The 20673-nt window shown below is 35.6% G+C and overlaps 1 protein-coding gene across 1 annotated transcript in view; it reads right to left on the reverse strand.

Moving 5' to 3' along the window:
* Positions 1 to 20673, reverse strand: part of LOC111058703 (fibrillin-2) — a 341293-nt gene that overhangs the window by 19582 nt on the left and 301038 nt on the right. The window contains 6 exon segments of the mRNA XM_039435620.1: positions 5457 to 5660; positions 7388 to 7560; positions 10278 to 10520; positions 11616 to 11963; positions 16605 to 16773; positions 19138 to 19235. Coding sequence (XP_039291554.1) covers positions 5457 to 5660; positions 7388 to 7560; positions 10278 to 10520; positions 11616 to 11963; positions 16605 to 16773; positions 19138 to 19235 — 1235 coding nt within the window.

Raw genomic sequence — 20673 nt, forward strand, 5'->3', positions numbered from 1 at the left:
GACCACAATGGTAAACTGACTGGAACCTCCCCTCTAGATATGTTTTGAAAAACTTCAATACTTTATGATCGATATTGTAGAAAGAAAGTTTTGTTAATAGTATTTCATGCGAGACCGTATCAAAAGCACATGAATAATCGTACATTCTGGCAACATTGCTCTTCTTGTCCTCAATTCCGTTCATTACAAACTCCATAAACTCAGATATGGCAGATGTTGTGCTCAAATTACCTCTAAACCCAAATTGACTTGAACTAAAAAGTTTATTCTCTTCAAAATACTGTACAAGAGGTTCACTAACTAGGTATTCAAAAGCCTTACCAAAAATTGGAATGATGGTTATGGGTCGAAAGTTTCTGACGTCACCTTTAGAGCCTCCCTTATGTATTGGTAATACTTTACTATATTTTAGGAAATCTGGGTAGATGCAGTTATTTATACATTCATTGAACAGGTAGGTGACAATTTCCGCTATGTAAGGGGCTGCAGTCTTTATTATTAATGATTTTAAACCATATACATCATATGATTCGCTATTTTTCAACTTCATCAAGGTATTGTACACTTTGGTAACTGTGAATTCTGGGAACTTGAATTTTTCACTTATACATCTATTATTATTAAAAAGTGGCACATCATTTCTACTATTACACTCAGAGACATTATAATTTATATTGTGTCTATTTACAAAAAAATTATTGAACATATCAGGAGATATATCTCTTCCTGCCGGCTCTTTCTTATCTTTCCTATTCAAAGAGTTATTTATTATATCCCACATAGCCTTAGCCTTATTATTAGAACTGCCTATAAAATTTTTGTTGTATTCAAGCTTAGTATTATGTATTGCAGCTCTATATTTATTCTTATAATATTTGTATTCTGCATTATACCTCTCTATTCCAGTATAACTATGCGTTCTATACAATGTCAGACACTGAGTTCTAAGCTTCTTTAACTCTGCATTATACCATCTGTTCATTTGACCATTTAAGCGTCCCTTGCACTTTATTTTTCTACTTGGAAAGGCTACCTCAACCTGTTGCATGAAATGATGGAAAAAATACTCTACCTTTTCAGTGATTGTTTTGAAAGTATAAATTGGCAACCAATTGAAGTTATTCAATAAATGACAGAAATGATGACAGTGGGAACTATTTATTACTCTAAGAAATCTATAAGATGCAACAGGGCTTGGTACTTGACCATCATTGTTAATTTTCAGCACAACTGCATCATGATCAGACATGACTGTATGCAGAACCGATGAGATGCGATTCTCCTCTTGAATTGTTGTGAAAATGTTATCTATGCATGTTCCACTATTATCTCTTCCTGGCCGGGTAATTTCAAAGGTTACAGGTTGTAAGTTAAAGGCTTCAGTCAGAGCCATTAAACTCCTTGTAATTCTATTGCTTTCTTTGATATTGATATTGAAGTCTTCTGACACTATCAATGACTTATTTCCACAATTTAGCGAACATAATACATCCTCAAACACAGAGAAGAACAATTCAAGATTAGTGTCAGGTCTGTATATGGACAAACATATTACATTTAGGATAGGAATCTCAATAGCTGATATTTCACAAACATGCTCTACAGACAATTCATTAATTTTATTTAATTTTATAGTGTCAAGACAATTCTTAACTATAATCATTGTTCCTCCTCTAGTCATATTGGCTCTACAATAGTAACTTGCAATCTTATATCCAGGAATACCTATAGACTCAACCTCAGCTCTATTTACTAACCAATGCTCGCTTATACATATTATATCGAATGAACTCTCCTTTATCAAACATGTCAGTTCATCATAACTACTATTAAATCCTTGAGTGTTCCAACCAACAATAGAGATATACCTTTTACATGATTCAGTTTTTTTCTTATGTATGTTGTTCAAGTTTGCTCGTGAATTGTTATTGATAGGCCTGGAGATATGAGATAAAATGCTCAAATCTTCACACAATGATATTGAAGTTGAATTATCATCTTCTTTAGATCTACACCCATTATCTGATAACCGAAATTGATCATACTCAACATCGGATAGCTCTCCTAGTTTTTTAGAATTATCGGCTCCCTACAGCTAGCAACTGAGTTATAATTCAGCTCATTTAAAATACACTTGACAATATATTCTTTACCCCAATAATTCAGGTGCAGACCATGCTGTGTATGAAACTCGATTCCAAGCCCACTCAACTTGAAAACTGTAACATTTTTAAAATGCTTACTTATTTTATCAATCTCTTTATTTGTCCACGTAATAGCTTCATTCACACAAGACCATTTAGGAAGATCATATCTGTAGGGGACATCAAAGACAAAAACTCTTGTATGCCTCATCTCTTGAAGCCTACGACGCAGTGTTGATATGAATTCCTTGGCTTCATTCCTAGACACATCAATTGTCCCCGCTACGAATACAGCTACATCTCTTGGTCCAAGGTTAGAACAATCAGTTATAGATTCTTTGGTTACATCCTGAAATCTAGCACCAGGCTTTAGAATACTTTTAATGTCTGAATTATTACTTTTATTAATTAGTTTATTAACAACATTTCTGCCCTGACTATCCATGTACAGCCTGATTTTTGTTTTGGGTGCTGATATTTTTGTTGCGGGTGTTGTGGAAGAAAGAGGTTGTTTATTGGGTTGACTAGGCTTTGAATTTATCCTCCTCTTCTTAGTAGGCTCACTACTCAAAGTCTGTGAAAAATTGTTTCTAGTTGCTAGGCGGGTTTTGTTTGTTACACTAATTTTGGAAGGTACTGAGGCATTTACTGATATTATTGGGAGTGCCATATTATAGCTATTTTGAGGTTTCAAGTAATTACATATTATCTTCAGGACATGCCATCTATACATATTAGTGTCAAAATTATCAAACTTAATAATCTTATCAAGGCAGCTATTCATATCTTCAGATCTAGATTTTACATAACTTTCGAGGTGGAAGAGAACAAAAATTCCACAGTCATATGAATTTGTCTGCTGCAAGCAATTCACATGAGTCACCTTTTTTGTATCAAAAATGGGATTCAGTCTTTCCACTAGTGCATCCAGTGTTCGCTTATTAAAATTCGATAGCGAGTCAAAATTATAGAAGGATTTGTCAACGTAATCATAAATAACCAGGCTCCAATGTGTGCCGTTCCACCTCGAATTTGAATCAACAGAACAATAATTGTCATTAAGTATGAAAGCAACATTCTTGTTGACGTACATACCTGAATTGAAAAAAGAGTGAGCATAGTCACCATCGTTAATTAAGAGTGCAACTACAACCGGGTCCACCACAACTAGGCCATTATAGCTAGAGAACAATGACTCAGTATAAACACTTATATCGTCATCACTTAGCCATTCCTTACTGATAAATGAAGACAACCGTTTTGTCATTGTGCCGTCCTGGGCTTTGGCGGTGTGGGTATAAGCATCAGTTTGAGTCTCTGCATCCTTGGCACTTGCAGCATCAATACGCTGCATACGTTGGAGATCCAGCTCAATGGACCGATTCAGGGCGGCATTCCGCTGCACCTCCATCTCCCGAAGTCGACTTTTTAACTGTTCATTTTCTTCCTCCAGAAGCAGCAACTTTTCATCCATAAATTCATGAGCAGGGCTTTCAGAGGTGGACGATTGATCTAATACACTTTCCTGTTCAGTAGCATCACTAACATGAGAACTATTTGGAGAAGGCAGAGGTGGTGAAGCATGATCTGGGTCTGTATTATGATGTTTGTGCGCACCACATACCTCCACAGTTCCATCACAAGAAATTTTTGTTTTAATAGAAGCCGAACACTCCTTATAAAGGCATCTCCATGTGATAGTATTGGTAGCAATTGAGCGAAAAGAACAACGGTACTTTTGGCTTTTGTAAATAATTCCCGGTTTGCCCTTTGTAGTTTTGAATTTAATAATGTCATCTGCCATTTTCTTTGATAGTCTCTTGCAGTAGAAGTCCAACCAGTAAGCGAAGATCAAAATTATAAAGAGTTACCTGCTTTGAAAATGATTGATGTCTAGTACAGTATTTCCATTACTAGGGTAAAAGGAAAATAAAAGGGAAGAGAATGTGCTAAGAGAGCGGTCAAAGCAGGAAATAGGGAAGCTCCTGAAAAGAAAAGGAATATAGGAAGAGGAAGAGAGAATCAAATTAAGACAGGTGTAACGTAGATTTTCAATACCGCCGTTAAGACGAATAGGAGCCGCGAGTAGCTTTCAAAAACTGCCGCCGAAATAGCAGACTTGCGCAGTTCGCAATGATAGGTTAATGGTAACGGTACTGCCTGGCTCACAGTAAAGCGTCAGCCGTTGCCATAGAGATGAGACGCGGTAGATCAGCTGATCGCGAGTGAAGCTCTGACAGCTCTAATATAGAGATAGATAATCAGTTCGAGTCGGCTTCAACCGGCGTTATCATATTCGACTGAAATCCACCCTAAAAGGCCTCAATCTCACGATTTATCCCACGTAAACAAACAACAAGCAAAAACCAACCACAAAATGGAGTCAAAACTTCGTTGTACGGGTCACTTTCAGAAGTAAACGCTTTCACCCCAGCCCACGCTTGAAAATATTGGATTCACGAAACAGGTACTTCACAACCTAATAATTACAATCACTGTACTCTATAGGATAACTTTTCCACTAATTAGCACGTAAACGAGAGAAATTACAGAGCACCAAATACTTTAAACCAACAAGGCAGCCCAGTGCTACCAACGATGAGCCAGCTGGTGACAGAACAATAAAGCTGGAGACACACGAGGTCATGACATGATCCCGTGATGTATTGCAAAATCGCCATTTTGTGAGATTCTAGTTCAACAATATTTTGAAATTTATTTTCAGCTGTTATCATTGTAGATTGAACATAACATGATGTGTTATTAGTAATAATTGGAATTGTAAAAAAATCTTCTGACAGATTATAGTAGCCTATTTAGGAAAATACTAGAAACTGAATTATTGATTTTTAGATTTAATTGATCAGGAACTTTTAACTATTAGGTTAGCCTTGCATATTTTTGTGTATTGTCCCAATGCCTTATGAATCATAATCTATAGGTTGAGAATAAGATCAATTTCTAATAATAAATAAATTGTCAAACCTTTTATTATTGAAATCTCATTATTAAAAAATTGAAACCCTGAATTTACATATTATCTGAACTAGAATATTGTTTTTAAAATGCATATTATTTGTTTTTATAATGTATGCATTGCATGCTAGTTTTTTATAATGCATTAGTTTGCACTATGCATTATTTGCATTAGTTTGTATAATGCTTTTAATGGAGTTTTTATAATGGAGATTTTGTTATGAGTTGAATTATATTGGATTTTGAAATGTACCGCCATAAAACCCCCAAAAAATGGCCGCTCCATAAGGAACAAAGGTGTCTTGACCTGGTTTTTATAGACCTTGTCCTAGTTACCTGTATGCAGAGCGCTCTGGTGGCGTCATGCTGGAATCCGTCCGGGCAACCGCACCGGAAGCTGCCGAGTGTGTTGAGGCAGGTGCTGCCCTCCCCGCATGGGTTGTCCCCACCGGCACACTCGTTCTCGTCCACACACTGGTTGTAGTAGATGTGCTGCAGGAATCCGTCAGGGCATCCACACCGGTAGCTACCCATCACATTCTGCACATACAATACAATAATGCACCTATAGTGAGGTCCAAAACAAATCAAAATTTGTTGTCACAAAGACAAATTACAATTTGTATAGGCCACGTCATTAAAAAAATACATATCATTACATATATAATCATACCACATAAAAACAACAAGAAGTCATCACATCAATGTGTTAAAAATTCTCCTTATTGAAGGCAGAATATTCATCATTGGTATAAAAAAAGTTTCTTATTAGAAAATCTTCAATTTCAAGTTTATATTCACTCACTAGTAAACCTCTTATATGTAACGGTAACTGATTATAAAATCTAATAAAATGTAAATACTTTTTAATAAATTAACACTTAAAACACTTTTTAATAAATAACAATACTTCTTAAAATTGATAGCCTATGGCACGATTCTTCTCTACTAGCTCGAATCTGTTTTCATAAGCATATTAGTGGTAGAGTAGAGTGAGAACCGGTGGTGGGGGAAGGCAAGTGGTAGAGCACTAGTCCGCGATGCTATCCCACTCTACTCTACTAAAAACTAGTACTCTACCATGAACGTTTTCTTCGGGAGAGTTCACAAGATAGTTAGTACTTGCCCAGGGAACTCTACCACTCACTCTACTGATGAAAACCAGGCTTTAGGTCTAGGTCACACGAGCGTTATTTTGGGCGTTTTCAGATGAGTCCGCAGAGCAGAAATGTCTCAGATTGGTTTAACGTGCCCATCCGATAGCACGGGAGAGGACGTCAAATAAGATTGTACGGGTTTTTTTCAAAGAAAAGGAATAGCAATGTAATTAGTCCAGTCGAAATAGACATAAAAAAGACACCCCCTTTTGAATATAGAAATTGGCCATTTTTTGTGTATTGGAATATGGGATTAAGTACACTCAACAATAATTTTCCCATTTTTCGACCGAATTTGACTTATGATGCATGATTTTGAACTGCCTTGACGAGCAGAGAAGAATAAAGTATAGTACGATGAAATATTAGCATTTAATCAAAAGTTATGAGTGTTTGAAATTTTGATCTTTGAGGTGTTCTTAAGCGCGCCTCTCCACTAGGAAATACTGATATGAAGCGCATCTAACGGGTGATTCTCATAAATCATAATCTCATGAACTTATGTCATTGTGCGAAATATCAATGTGAGGACAATTTTGTTGGTGATGATGGTTGAAGCTGAAAATTAGGTGTTTTTCACAATACATGGTGCATTGTTGTCAGGTGTATCTGGAAATATATATGAGATAGAGCGCTCTACCTAATCTCAGATTGTAGAGCACAAGAATACGCCCAGATGGATTTTGAATTATACATCTAAATTGTAACAATCGAAAGATATTGTTGATCAAAAACTGAAATTCATCAAAATTGATTTATTCTTCAAATTTCACTCATTTTTGTAAAATCATAACTCAGTACTCATTGGAGATAGAGAGTTCCGAATGATCTCATTTCATTCAGAATTTTATAATCTACGAAAAAGACCAGAGCAATTTTTCTGTCCGATTACGAGATTTGGCAGAAATAGCTGAAAACTGGAAAATGAGCCGAAAATATGAGGCTTTTGGGCCACTCTGTATCTAGCACAAGGAAATTTTGCATGAAGAAATTGATTCTGGACTTCTTTTATACACCCAAATAATATTTTAAAAAATCAGAACTACAATATAAATTGCATGTTCCAATGTATATAGTGACTGGACTAAATAAGTGATTTTGGTGACTGACCTGACAGCCGTGCTCGCACTTGGAGTCGTCAGAGCATTCGTCTGAGTCAGTGCAGAAGATACCGGAACTGTGAAGGCGGAAGCCACGTGGACAGAGGCACCGGAAGCTGCCCAGTGTGTTGATGCAGTTGCCGGGCGACGGGCACACTGTCGAGTTCTTGCACTCGTCGATGTCTGCAAACATACACAATTCAATCAACTACTATATTATAACTACCACGTTATAATAGCAGTGAAAAAAGATGGGACAACAGTGTTGCCAAATCTCCATATTTGACTCCATTTTGAGCTCCACAGCTGTTACTCTTTTTGAGATATAAGCGCCTAAAGTTCAAATTTTTGGGACAGAACATTTCAAATTCGATAAGAGATAAATCCATGAGATTCGGAGGATAAATTCTTCCTTCATTGTACTGTTGATTTAATAAAACAAAAATGTTTTAAAAATATCGATTTTTGAGAAAGTTATTCAATTTACTAAAAATGACTAAAAAAAAGTTATTTTTGGTAAATTGAAAACTTCATCAAAAATTGATATTTTCAGGAAATTTTGGTTTTATCCAATCATCAATACCATGAAGAATGTATCAACTAAATATTATCATGAATTTATTTCTTACCGAATTTGAAATGTTCTCTGTCCCAGACATTTGAACTTAAGGCGCTCATATCTCAAAAAGTAATGATCGGAAAAAAATGTTTTCTTGAGAAAACTTTTTCATTTTGATAGTTTGATGAAATTAAACCGTAACATTCATTTTTAAGATGACATCTTGCAGGTGTGTTCCTTTTCTACACAAACATTCCTGTAGTCTCTTCGTTACATTGTCCATGGTTTGACGTAACATTACAACTGGAATTTCTGAAATCGCTTCTCAAATCGTGGCTTTCAATTTTTCCATTGTTGCAGGTCGACTAAGGAACACTTTGCTTGTGGTGACCGACCCCACAAGAAGAAATCCCAAGCTGTAAAATCAGTGGATCTGGGAGGCCATGGAATGCTACCATTTCTCGAAATTACACGTTCCCCAAACAATTGGTGTACAGCTGTCATCAATATTCGTGCAGTGTGTGTGACGTAGTGCATCCATGATAACTAAGGGCTAAGGAACTATAAAGACTTTAAAGAGGTATTTATAGTTCCCTAATAAGGGCTGGTTTCCGAGCTCGGGATTTGGCCAAGTTCTAGACTTTAAACAGCCTGAGTAAGAAAATTGGCTTTCCGAAACGGGGCGTGGTCGTAGTCATTGTCAAAGTCACGTTTGAATCAAATTTCAAAAAACTAGAAAATTGAACATAAAATAAAATAAAGAGAAAGTAGTGTAAAGTTTCAGCTGTTTTGAATTATTCAGAAATGTTTAATTTCGTCAAGGAAAAACGTTTCCAATTATAGAAATAAGAAAATAAAAACTGCGACTACGCCCCGTTTTGGAAAGCTAATTTTCTGAATCCAGCTGTTTAAAGTCTAGAACTCAACTAAATGCCGAGTTCGGAAACCGGCCCTTAATGGCAAGGCTTTGTTGGCAGGCTGGCATACGTTATCAGTGGTACCAATCGCCCACGGCTACCAACTTACAGTCATGGCCATACATATCTAAGTAGATATTTAGCCGCACCAACAAAGCCCCACCACCTATACATGTAGCTCTGCCAAAAGTTCAAAAAGTGACACTGGAGATCTGCTATGAAGCCTGTCTATACAGCAGTTTTAAGCCTATTTTCTCAGTTATATAGCAGAAAATGAGCTATCCAAAATTGTCGGTAAACATCAAAGAGAATCTGAGCTATATGTAGCTATATCTGCTACATATAGCTCTGCTACATGTCAATTTTTGTTTAAAGCAGAGCTAGATGTAGCTGCTCTGTCCTTAAATGAAGGCTGCCACAGCTGTTTACTGCTGTTTGCAGCTGTTTAGTGCCTAGTCTGGGAAAGAGAAAAATAATATATTGGATTATTTTGTCTCTATTCCAGTCAAATTCACTCTCCATCATTGCACAATAATATACAGTCTAGTTCTGTGAACAGTAGACCTCACGCAGTATTCCCATCTATAAGTACCTGATTGAAACTATAGACCTTATGGAAATACAGCAATAGACTGGCTTCTCCACACATCTGTGTAATCACTTGTCAGCTGATTTATGATGAATAATTCTATAGTCTGATTTTTACACTAATATTGGCGTATGAAGTAGGCTCCTTTTTCCTTTTATATTATCCTTGGAATGCAAAATTTCCAAAAACCTTGTATATACGTCTACGCGCAATTGAAAAAGGAACATACCTGTCAAAATTCATGAGAATCTATTACCGCGTTTTGCCGTAAATGCGCAACATATGAACATATAAACATTCAAACATTTAAACATTAAGAGAAATGCCAAACCGTCGACTATGAATCTTAGACCTCACTTCGCTCGGTCAATAAAACAATGCTCGCAATGCACAGTAACCTACTAGCACTCTGACAACAAATGAGTACAGATATCTGGTGTAAACCCAGCAGGCACTAAACAGCTACAAACAGCTGCAAACAGCAGTAAACAGCTGTGGCATCCTTCATTCAAGGACAGAGCAGCTACATCTAGCTCTGCTATAAACAAAAATTGACATGTAGCAGAGCTACATATAGCAGAGCTACATCTAGCAGAGCTACATCTAGCAGAGCTACATATAGCTCTGCTACATAAAATTAGCGTTTAATCTACTTATAGCAGAGCTACATCTAGCAGATCTATATGTAGCTGACAGAGCTATATGTAGCTCAAATTTTAAATAGCTCAGCTATATAGTACAGCTATATAGCTCACCAGCTACATAGTGTAAACGTAGCTTTAGTCAGTGTGAAAGTGATTTCAAATTTAAGGTTAGTTTGTGAGCGTGAACTGACCGAGACAGCGATCGCCAACCTTGCGATACCCTTTGGCGGGACACGCACACTCGTAGCTGCCCTCGGTGTTGACGCACGCGTGCTGACACACGTGTTGGCCCGTAGCACACTCGTCCACGTCCACACAACTCGTGCCGTCTGTGTGCAGACGGTAGCCAGCCGCGCATGCGCATTCGAACGAGCCGGCCGTGTTCACGCACGAGAACTGACATGGCCCGGGTGTCTGCTCGCATTCGTTCACGTCTGCACACAACAAAACACATCAAACAATACAAATACAACAATGCATGCCAGAATCTTGATAAATAATACGTATTCTATAGTGATGTCCACGTTATAATGGCAGTGGAGGAAGAAAGGAGAAAAACGTTGCCAATCCTCTATCTTGTCAATGCCTTCTAAAAAGGGTAGCTGATAAAGGTTTATTGATTGATTGATTGATTGATTGAGTACTTTATTTATGTAGATTACAATATATACTGGCTTATAATATTGATGTAATAATAACAGTTCATTCTCGTTTAAAATAACCAATTATATTTTATTGAGCAAGAAATAATATTTCTCAATAATTTTATAATGAACTAGCTGGCCCGGTGAACTTCGTACCGCCAAATACTTAATGCATCTCATGACTAACTTTAGCTGGATGCACACCTGAGGAGGCGCAATGCGGAATTTTGCATCCAGGTGATTCTTGCTTATTGGTTTGAATGGAAGAACTCAAACAAACTGAATCGGGCATGGCGTGGAACGGTGTGATAAGGCAATCTCCATAAGATCAACACTTTGTATCACCAAGCTGCGCCTCCTCAGGTGTGCTTAGCCTTAGCTTAATCTGATGTACTATATTTTTATATAGTAGTCCAGTTTTTTATATCCAGTTTAATTTTTCCGCTGATCTTATTGTCCATGAGAAAGTGATTTGGAATGAGGTTTATTATTTTAGTACCTATGTAAATTAATTGCCTCCTTATACATTCAATATTAGTGTTATAGGTTACATATTTGTTAGCAGTGGCTCTTAGATTATAATAATTAAGAGTAGAGTTTATTGTGAGAGGAAAACCGGATCTATATTTTATCAAGTACTCAATTACGGTTTTTAGGCAAAAGAGACATAGGCAGGCCACGAAAAAGATGACAATGATCATTATTTATTATAAAATAAAAACAGTAGATTGTAGTTATGCTTATGATGATATTAGATTAGATTATATTGATGTTATTAATTTATACATTTTTATTTAATTTTCTTCTATTCTAATCACAAGCTGAATGTGAGTCGGAACAGGCAATAGTCTAATCCCTGTTTGAAAGAAGAAGAGGTTATGTTACCTTGACACCTAGTGCCAGCGGCATCAGGCCTGTAGCCCTTGTTGCAGATGCAGCGATAGGAGCCGAGCGTGTTGATGCAGCGACCGTTGCGACACAGACCCGGCACAGTGCGACACTCGTCGATGTCGTGTCCGACCGAGTCGTAGCCGCTCTCCCAGCTGCCGCACAGCTGCTGATAGGCGTCGGTCGCGCGACCGGGACAGTGCTCGCAGTGCGGCCCCCACGCGACCCCCATCGAGCAGCAGCAGTGGCTGCGTGTCACCAGAGCCGCATCCGCGTCCGGCTGGTGTTGACAGCGACCCTTTGCCCCGCCCACCAGCCGCTGGTAGCAGTAGCCTTTGCGCTCGTCTACAATTCGAGTCCATAAATAAATGAATAGAATTATATCGCCATCTAATTCATTGAACACTGACAACGTCAAGATTGTACAGATAACAATATAACATCATAAAATATACAGGGTGATTCATAATTATGGTAAAATAATATAATACGTGATAGTAGAGGTAAAAATAAGAAAAAAAGTTCTTATAAACATATATTCATAAACGCTTCATTAGCGAGCTATACAGAGTGAAAGATTTCGCCTGGAATTCAGTTCCTCTGGTGAAATACACCGATGCTGAATTGTTTGGGGACTAGTTTTTGAAAAACTTATGCTGGATTCATATGGAAAAAACTGATAAATTGAATAAGACTAGTCTGGAAGCTGTAGTGTGAGTAGTTTTTGAGAAAAAGTTGAAATATGCAAAAAATCTAAGTAGAAAAACACAGACTTCCACGTTTGATGCCCAATAACTTTCTTTAATGACCAGTAAACAAATAATTTTTCGCAATAAAAATTGTAGAGAATTTAATTCTGAAAATAATCATGTAAGCTATAAAGTACGCTATAATAAGCATTAGTAAGCAACTAAAAGTTGAATAAAATGTATTCTTATGTAGTACATTACACCACAAAAATTTACTGTTTTATGAGGAGAGAGCTAATAACTCATAATATTACTTACCATAATTATGAATCACTCTGTATATCACACAAATCTGAGTTGAAAGTGACATGTCATGTCAATTAACATTGAAAAATATTTTGCAAAATTATTTTGTATTTCATAGCTTTTTCTTAAGAAAAACTACTGGACTGATTAACTGGAAATTTTGCATATAGATTCTTAATTAACCGAGGATGGTTGTAGGCTTATTTTCAATTCTTCAAGATTTCATCACGTCAAGTTTTCAGTTTGTCAATTTTTAAAATAGACTATTGCGGACCACGGGTTACCTGTTAGTGGACAATAACGTTGGAAGAGAAAACTAAACAATTTATTCTGAGTTGCTAATAAATGAACGAATTCGAATAGTTTTAGATTAACAATGAATTTAATTGAATGAATTTATTCATTTGTCAAAAACAGAATACTATAGGAAATACTAAGGGCTGGTTTTCGAGCTCGGGATTTGGCCAAGTTCAAGACTTTAAACATCTAGGCCTGTTTCATAAAACCCTTGTAATACAGGGCCTGTATTACAGGACTTATAAATTAAAATTTACAATCCTGTAAAAATATGTTTCATAAAAATAATTCTACACTTGTAAAATCACCTGTAATATTCGCCTGTATCACAGTTCCTTTATTTTGAATTAATGTTTTCATTGGCCAGCGAGCCTAATATAATATTTGCAAAAAGTGCTACTTAAGATGTTTTGGTGGAAAATCCACATTATCAAATTTCTGACAATGGACAGATTGCATTCATACATAACTTATTATAACAGTTATGTGAGTAGTAATTTTTCAAAAAAAGTTAATTATCAAATGTTAATAATTAAATTAACAACATTAAATTTGTTAATAAGAAACATAAAACATTATGGACGTACATTTTCTGAATATTTCAAATAACGCTTTATTGAGGAAAGCTTAATCTAAACCGTTCATAATATTGATAAGTTTCCTGCATCATATTGTATGAAATTCAAATCATCATATTGTACGGTATTGAATAATAACATAGTCATCTTTACCAGAGCTAGAACTACTACCTTCATCCATTTCAACACGTTGACTTTTCAACAAAATGTCGCTTTTCAAGATTCTACCTACACTTGTAAAAGTTTTAGGATGGTCTAAACAATGATAAACTATTCAACATCTTACAGGTCCAGTAATACAGGAAGTTTCTCTTTATGAAACACAACTATGATAAATTCCTGTATTATTTACTTGTAATACAGGCAAATGTCTTGTAAATTGTTTTACAGGGAAAATTGTTTATGAAACACAAACTTCTAAATTTTACTTGTAATACAGGAACTTTTCCTGTATTACAGAACTTGTAACTTTTATGAAACAGGCACCACTGGAGTCATGAAATTGGCTTTCCGAAATAAGGCGTAGTCGCAGTCCATGTTTTAATTGAATTTCGAAAAACTATAGAAAGTTGAACACAGAATGAAATAAAGAGAAAATGGTGTACAGTTACGCACAGCTATTTTCAATTATTTAGGAATGTTTCATTTCGTCAAGGAAAAATGTTTCCAATTATAGAAATGAGAAAATAAAGATTATTTTGCTGCAACTATTTACTGCGACTACGCCCCGTTTTGGAAAGCCAATTTTCTGACTCCAGCTGTTTAAAGTCTAGAACTTAGCTAAATCCCGAGCTCGGAAACAACCCTTAGTATTTCCTATAGTATTCTGTTTTTGACAAATGAATAAATTCATTCAATTAAATTCATTGTTAATCTAAAACTATTAGAATTCGTTTATTTATTAGCGAATCAGAATAAATTGTTTAGTTTCTCTTTCAACGTTATTGTCCACTAACAGGTAACCCGTGGTCCGCAAGGGTCTATTTTAAAAATTGACAAACTGAAAACTTGACTTAATGAAATCTTGAAGAATTAAAAATAGGCCTATAACCATCCTTGATTAATTAAGAATCTATATGAAAAATTTCCAGTAAAATTTCGAGTACAGTATTTCAGACGTGATGATGCGTCAAACATAACTTTCCTATCCCGTACGTGAATACGCCAGTTTTTTCCTTCATTATAGTATAGATTACACCTATCAATTAAAAACATCTCCAAATTCATTTAGTTCTGAATATTTCATATTTGATGATTGCTCTTGTCTTCAAATCCCATACACTCTTATATTTGCCAATAATAGAATCAAGCAGCCTCACTACCTAACGGCCAAGAAGAAGTACTAAGAGTGAAAAACAGTTTTCAATTCATGGTGATTAGAGTGTAATATTTTTGTGTTTGAAAAAAATGTAAATTCTTAGATTTTGTTGTTTTTAAGTGGAAATAAACTAAATTTCAAAAAGGTAAACCTATTTCGAACTTTCTAAATTCAATCAAAATTTGGGAGAGAAATAGTACAAGGAGTATCCTTAGTTTTTTTTTCTCTCTCTCTTGTGGAAATAATAAATGGAATGTTGTTCTCAAATATGTAGAACTTCGAAGTGGAAAATTTGTTGCAAAAGAATTGGTGCGCAGTACAAACTTGTTAGACTGTAGAATTAGGCAGTGGTGTTAGAATGTTTTCAATGTTTTATAAACAACTTTCTTTGATTTTCACCCAAACTAAGTGGGAAACAAAGATTTTTTAGAATACAAAGTCTTCCAAAAGTTGACAAAATGTTCTGTACTTTTCAAGAAATTGGCAATGAATTGCCGGAATTTGTTTGAAAAACCTAGTTGAAAAATATGGTGTAAACGCGAAGCCAGAGTTGACATCAAAATGTTTCCCACAAATTGATTTATATATTTAATATATTTTTCAATGTTATTTGTAGAATAGAAGTTGTTGTTCTCATATGTTGAGCCACAAAGTAGAAAACTCGTTGCCAAAGAATTGGCCTAGAGAGCAAAGTCGTCCTGGACTTGTAGAGGGGGACATTTAATTGGCAACTTTCTCAGCATTTTCCTTTCCCCACACCGAGTGAGAAACAAAAACATCGTTGAAAACAAGGATTTCTTCAAGTTGACGACAAAATTTTGATGTGCTTTTTATGAATTGACAAAATATTGTCGTAATTTGTTGAAAGCGCAGTTTGAGAACACGAAATATGAATACATTTGGAATTTTACAACCCAGATTAGTTAGCAGTAGCAACAGATTTAATAGTCCTTACATATGCCACATTCTTTATAGAAATATACCCGCCTACATAAAGCAAATAGAACCCTTTAGCCTTGAAATTTACAAACGATCTTTAAATATGTGGTTATTTGAAACCGACAGGGATGCCGCTGATTAGCTCATCTACTTATCTTACAGTTTTTAATAAGATGTTTATATTTTTCTTATTTTCATCATCTAATCTTAACGATTTTAATAAGATGCTTATATTTTTCTTATATTAATAATCGAAGATATTGCTCATATCATTCTTGAAGTTTTAAATTTTATCTTGTGCTGTGTTGAAGCTCTTTACCGTGATATTTATATTGTGCTACTTCATTTCAAACATATATTTTCTTCACTAAATTTAATCAACTTTCTGTATAAAGTTAAATTGTAAATATTCATTATTTTATTTTTAGTAATAAGTGATGTTTCACAAGAAACAGACCTGTCTATGTGGGGAAGTGTTATATATATTTTTATTATGTCTGTAGTGATTTTGTGAATAAAACTTTATTTGATTTGATTTGACAACTCTCGTATGAACGCGGCCTTACACTTGAAATGGTTCTGATGAGTCGAAACTGGTTATGATTTGATGGAATATCAAAGGGTACTTGATAAATTTAATTATGTTTCAATTTATTTCAAAAGCCCTATAAGTGAGTAGACTCATTACAAAGAAACTACAAACCATAAATAATAATATTTATTGTCTTTCAATAATTTCAAAAGCCTTATAGAGAAAAGTAAGTGTTCACAAAACAACTACATTACAGACAATCTTGATTATAGAAAGATGATATGGATGTAATAGCCTATTCAATTTGTTGAGAGTTTCGTAACTCACCCAAACACTGTTTGCCGTCAAAGCTGGGCCGATATCCGTCGCGACACTCACACCGATAACTGCCGGGCAGATTGACGCACGCACCGCCACCCGCACACACACTCGCATTCGCAGACAGACACTCGTTGATGTCACGGCACTCGTCCCCACCCCCACCCCCACCTACAACCTAAAATCATTCACAAACATTACTAAAATAGAATAGCTTTTTCTTATTAATCAAGAAACATACATTACAAATTATTAATTCCAATCCATGTAAGCATTTAACCATTGGTCAATGACCATCAAGGTGAGTTGAACATTTTTATTATCATAATGTCTCATTACAAATATTTTTATAATTGATGGAACGTAGTGAGGTCAATGTTTCAACTCGATTTGCTTTTGTCTGTCTGTATTTAACGCGATTACGGCCAAACGCGTTCATAGAATTCGATGCGATTTGGCAGGAATATTCCTTTTTTAACTGCGCGTCGATGTATACACAAGGGTTTTTAAAATTTTGCATTTTAAGGATGATATGAAAAGAAAAGGAATTCCTCCATACTCTGATATCACTATAATTATAATTATAATATAATCATGGAGAAACGATAGCATAAGTTACGCTATTATTCCTCTATGATATAATCTACTTTGAAGATAGGATCAATCAGACTAGAATTATTCATAATCAATCAGCTGACAAGTGGATTGCATGCATTACACAGATGTCTGGCCGTGTCTATTTCTATAATATTTCAATATTTTTTATGATGCGTGCCCATCAGTATCAATATTCTCAAATTTGAAAAACAAATTCAATTGACCGAGCGAAGTAAGGTCTAAGATTCAAGTCGACGGTTTGACATTTATCTTAATGTTTAAATGTTTGAATTTTTAAATATTTAAATGTTCGTGAACCTCAATCACAACTTTCCAAATCGATGGATAGGCCGAGGTGGGCCAGTACCATGGCCAGCTAGGTCACCACACTTAAATCCTTTGGATTTTTATTTTTGTGGACACTGAAAACCTTAGTATACAATACTCCGATTGATACCATTGAAGAACTCCGATTAAGGATTTTGAACGGAATAGAAATGATAAAGCAGACTCCTGAAATATTTTAACGGGTCCGACAATCGATAAGAAGACGTCTGAACATATGCATTAAGAACAACGGAGGTCACTTTGAACATCGTCGTCAGTCTTTTGGTATTAAGTTTAATGTCATTAAGAGATGTTACTTTCATATAAAAATAAAACTTTTCATAAAAAACCCGAATATTTTTTTGCAATCAGCTACAGCCTATGAGTTATTAGTTCTCTCCTCATAAAACAGCAAATTTTTGTGGCGTAATGTACTACATAAGAATACATTTTATTTAACTTTTATTTAAATTTAGTTCACACAGCTTACATAATTCTTCTCAGAATTAATTCTCTACAATTTTTATTGAGAAAAATTATTTGTTTACTGGTCATTAAAGAAAGTTATTTGGCATCAAACGTAGAAGTCTGTGTTTTTCTACTTAGATTTTTTGCATATTTCAACTTTTTTCTCAAAAACTACTCACACTACAGCTTCCAGACTAGTTTTATTCAATTTTTCAGATATTTTTCCATATGAATCCACCATAATTTCATCAAAAACTAGTCTCCAAACAATTCAGCATCGGTGTATTTCAACAGAGGAACTGAATTCCGGGCAAAATCTTTCACCCTGTATAGCTCGCTAATGAAGCGTTTATGGATATATGTTTATAGAGCTTCTTTTCTTATTTTTACCTCTACTATCACGTATTAAATTATTTTACCATAATTAAGAATCACCCTGGTACAAGGTTTTTGGAAATTTTGCATTTTAAAGATAATATAGAAGGAAAAGGAGCCTCCTTCATACGTCAATATTAATAAGGTGCGTACAGATATACGCGCTGCGAACATGAGCAATTTACTTTCAATCAGCTGATGCCAAGCTTTTTATATCTGTATCTTACCGTTTCTGTAAAAATACAGATATAGTCAGCTGATTAAAAGTGAATTGCTCATTTTCGCGGCGCGTATATCTGTACGCACCTTAAGAGTGAAGATCAGACTATAGAATTATTCATCATAAATCAGCTGTCGAGTGGATTATTAATTGCATGCAATTTAATATCTCAATGTAACTTAGTAAAAAATCAGCTGTTGTGTGGACTATCAATTGCATGCAGTGCGGCATGAAATCGATAACTCGAAGTAGCATAGTATTTTCTCCCAGCTTTCCTCTGCTTTCAACTCGGTAAGCTTTTGATGATAGTAGCATAGCTGTTTAAATAAAATTATTAGCATTGTCGATACAACAACTCAAACAGCCATTATAGTGTTGTTTATACACCGATATCTCGCCGACACGACAGGACAGGACAGAATTTACTCTGATGGACAGTATTAGAGGAGACTGTGGTTGATAGCTGCGCGAGGTTTACTGTTTTCAGAACTACTAGTGCAATCAACTGTCAAAGTTTAGAAATCTTCAATGAAAAACTCTTTGGTTAATATTTACCTGGCTGTAGCCCTCTGGACATATACACATGAATGATCCAATCAGGTTCTTGCATTTGTACTTGCAGTTGTTGGCCGGAGTTACGCACTCATCCACGTCTGCAATTGAAATTTAAATTAATTGCAGGAATATCATAAATAATTTATAATGCATTTTCAATAAATTGTAGAATTCATTCATTCAAAAAACGTCTAATCGAATGAGATTTGGTCAGAGTGGGGGTGGAGGGGAGTTTTAACCGCCAAAACAACCCTCCACCCCCACTTAGACCAAATATAACCTTCATAACATTAAATACTTCAGTTTCTGTTTGGCTTGAAAATGTGCAACACCAGCACGAAACGGACGTCGCCACATCAAAGAATGTGAGTGTTTTTTTCACTTTCAAGTTCTATGAAATACAATAGGTAGTAATAAATAAATAGAATTTTATTGTCATCAAATTCATTTTGGAAATCGATACGATACGGTAAGTTTATACATATAATAGTCCGGGCGCAAATGTCATGAATAAGGCACTCTGTGGTCGTTTTTGGGTAACAGCCGTGTAAAATGTCTCAATTTCTTCGTTAGGTCTAGCATAATAAGGATCGTGATGATGATAAGTCGAAATCACAGGCAAACACCTCGGGAACAAGATGGCCGCCAAAATTTCCAGGGTTTTGCTATATCGCTTGTATTTCAATAACCGTTCAAGATATTCAACGGTTTTTTTAGACGAAAATAATTTTAAAACTTTCCTCTACAATTTTTGTTCTATAAAATTTTCCTCTAAAACGCATATTTTTTAGTTATAACCTTCAAAAGCCCAAAAAAAACTTTTTTCTACTTTTTTTCAAATTTCATTCCATTATAACTTTTTTGTGCAAAAGATACAGAGAAATTTTAAATCTATGAAATTTAGAGCGTTTTTCACTCTGGAACGATAAGAGCTGTTATTTTTTTCCGATCATTACTTTTTGAAATATGTCCGCCTGAAGTTTAAATTTTTGGGACAGAACATTTCAAATTCGTTAACAGATAAATCCATGAGATTCATCATCATCATCCGTGGCGTTACAACCCGCTACAGGTCTTGTCCTCCTCCAGTATTCGCCTCCATTCGCCTCTGTCTTCCGCCCTCGCTTTCCAACCTGTGGCTGCAATCCTTTGTGCATCCCTGTCAACAGCGTTCATCCAGCGCCCACCAACAGGCCTTCCTGGTCTTCGCCTCCCTTCCAGCATGAGTACAGCATGAGTCTCCTATGCTGGTGGGTATGTCTCATCTGCCCCAATAAGGTTGCCAGCCAGCCCATCGCAGTCTACCAATTTTAACCACATCAGGTTCACGATATACTTGGTAGAGCTCCTCATTCTTCCTCCTCTGCCAGGTCTCATCCACTTTTATTCCACTACAGATGCTTCGAAGTACCCTCCTCTCAAAAACTTTGAGCAGGCTCTCGTCTTCTTTGGACAGTGTCAATGTTTCACTGCCATACATGATTACTGGCAGGATTAGCGAGCGATATATTTCAAATTTTGTGGCTCTGCTCAGCA

Source organism: Nilaparvata lugens, chromosome 9 (assembly GCF_014356525.2).
Source record: "Nilaparvata lugens isolate BPH chromosome 9, ASM1435652v1, whole genome shotgun sequence".
Classification (NCBI taxonomy): domain Eukaryota; kingdom Metazoa; phylum Arthropoda; class Insecta; order Hemiptera; family Delphacidae; genus Nilaparvata; species Nilaparvata lugens.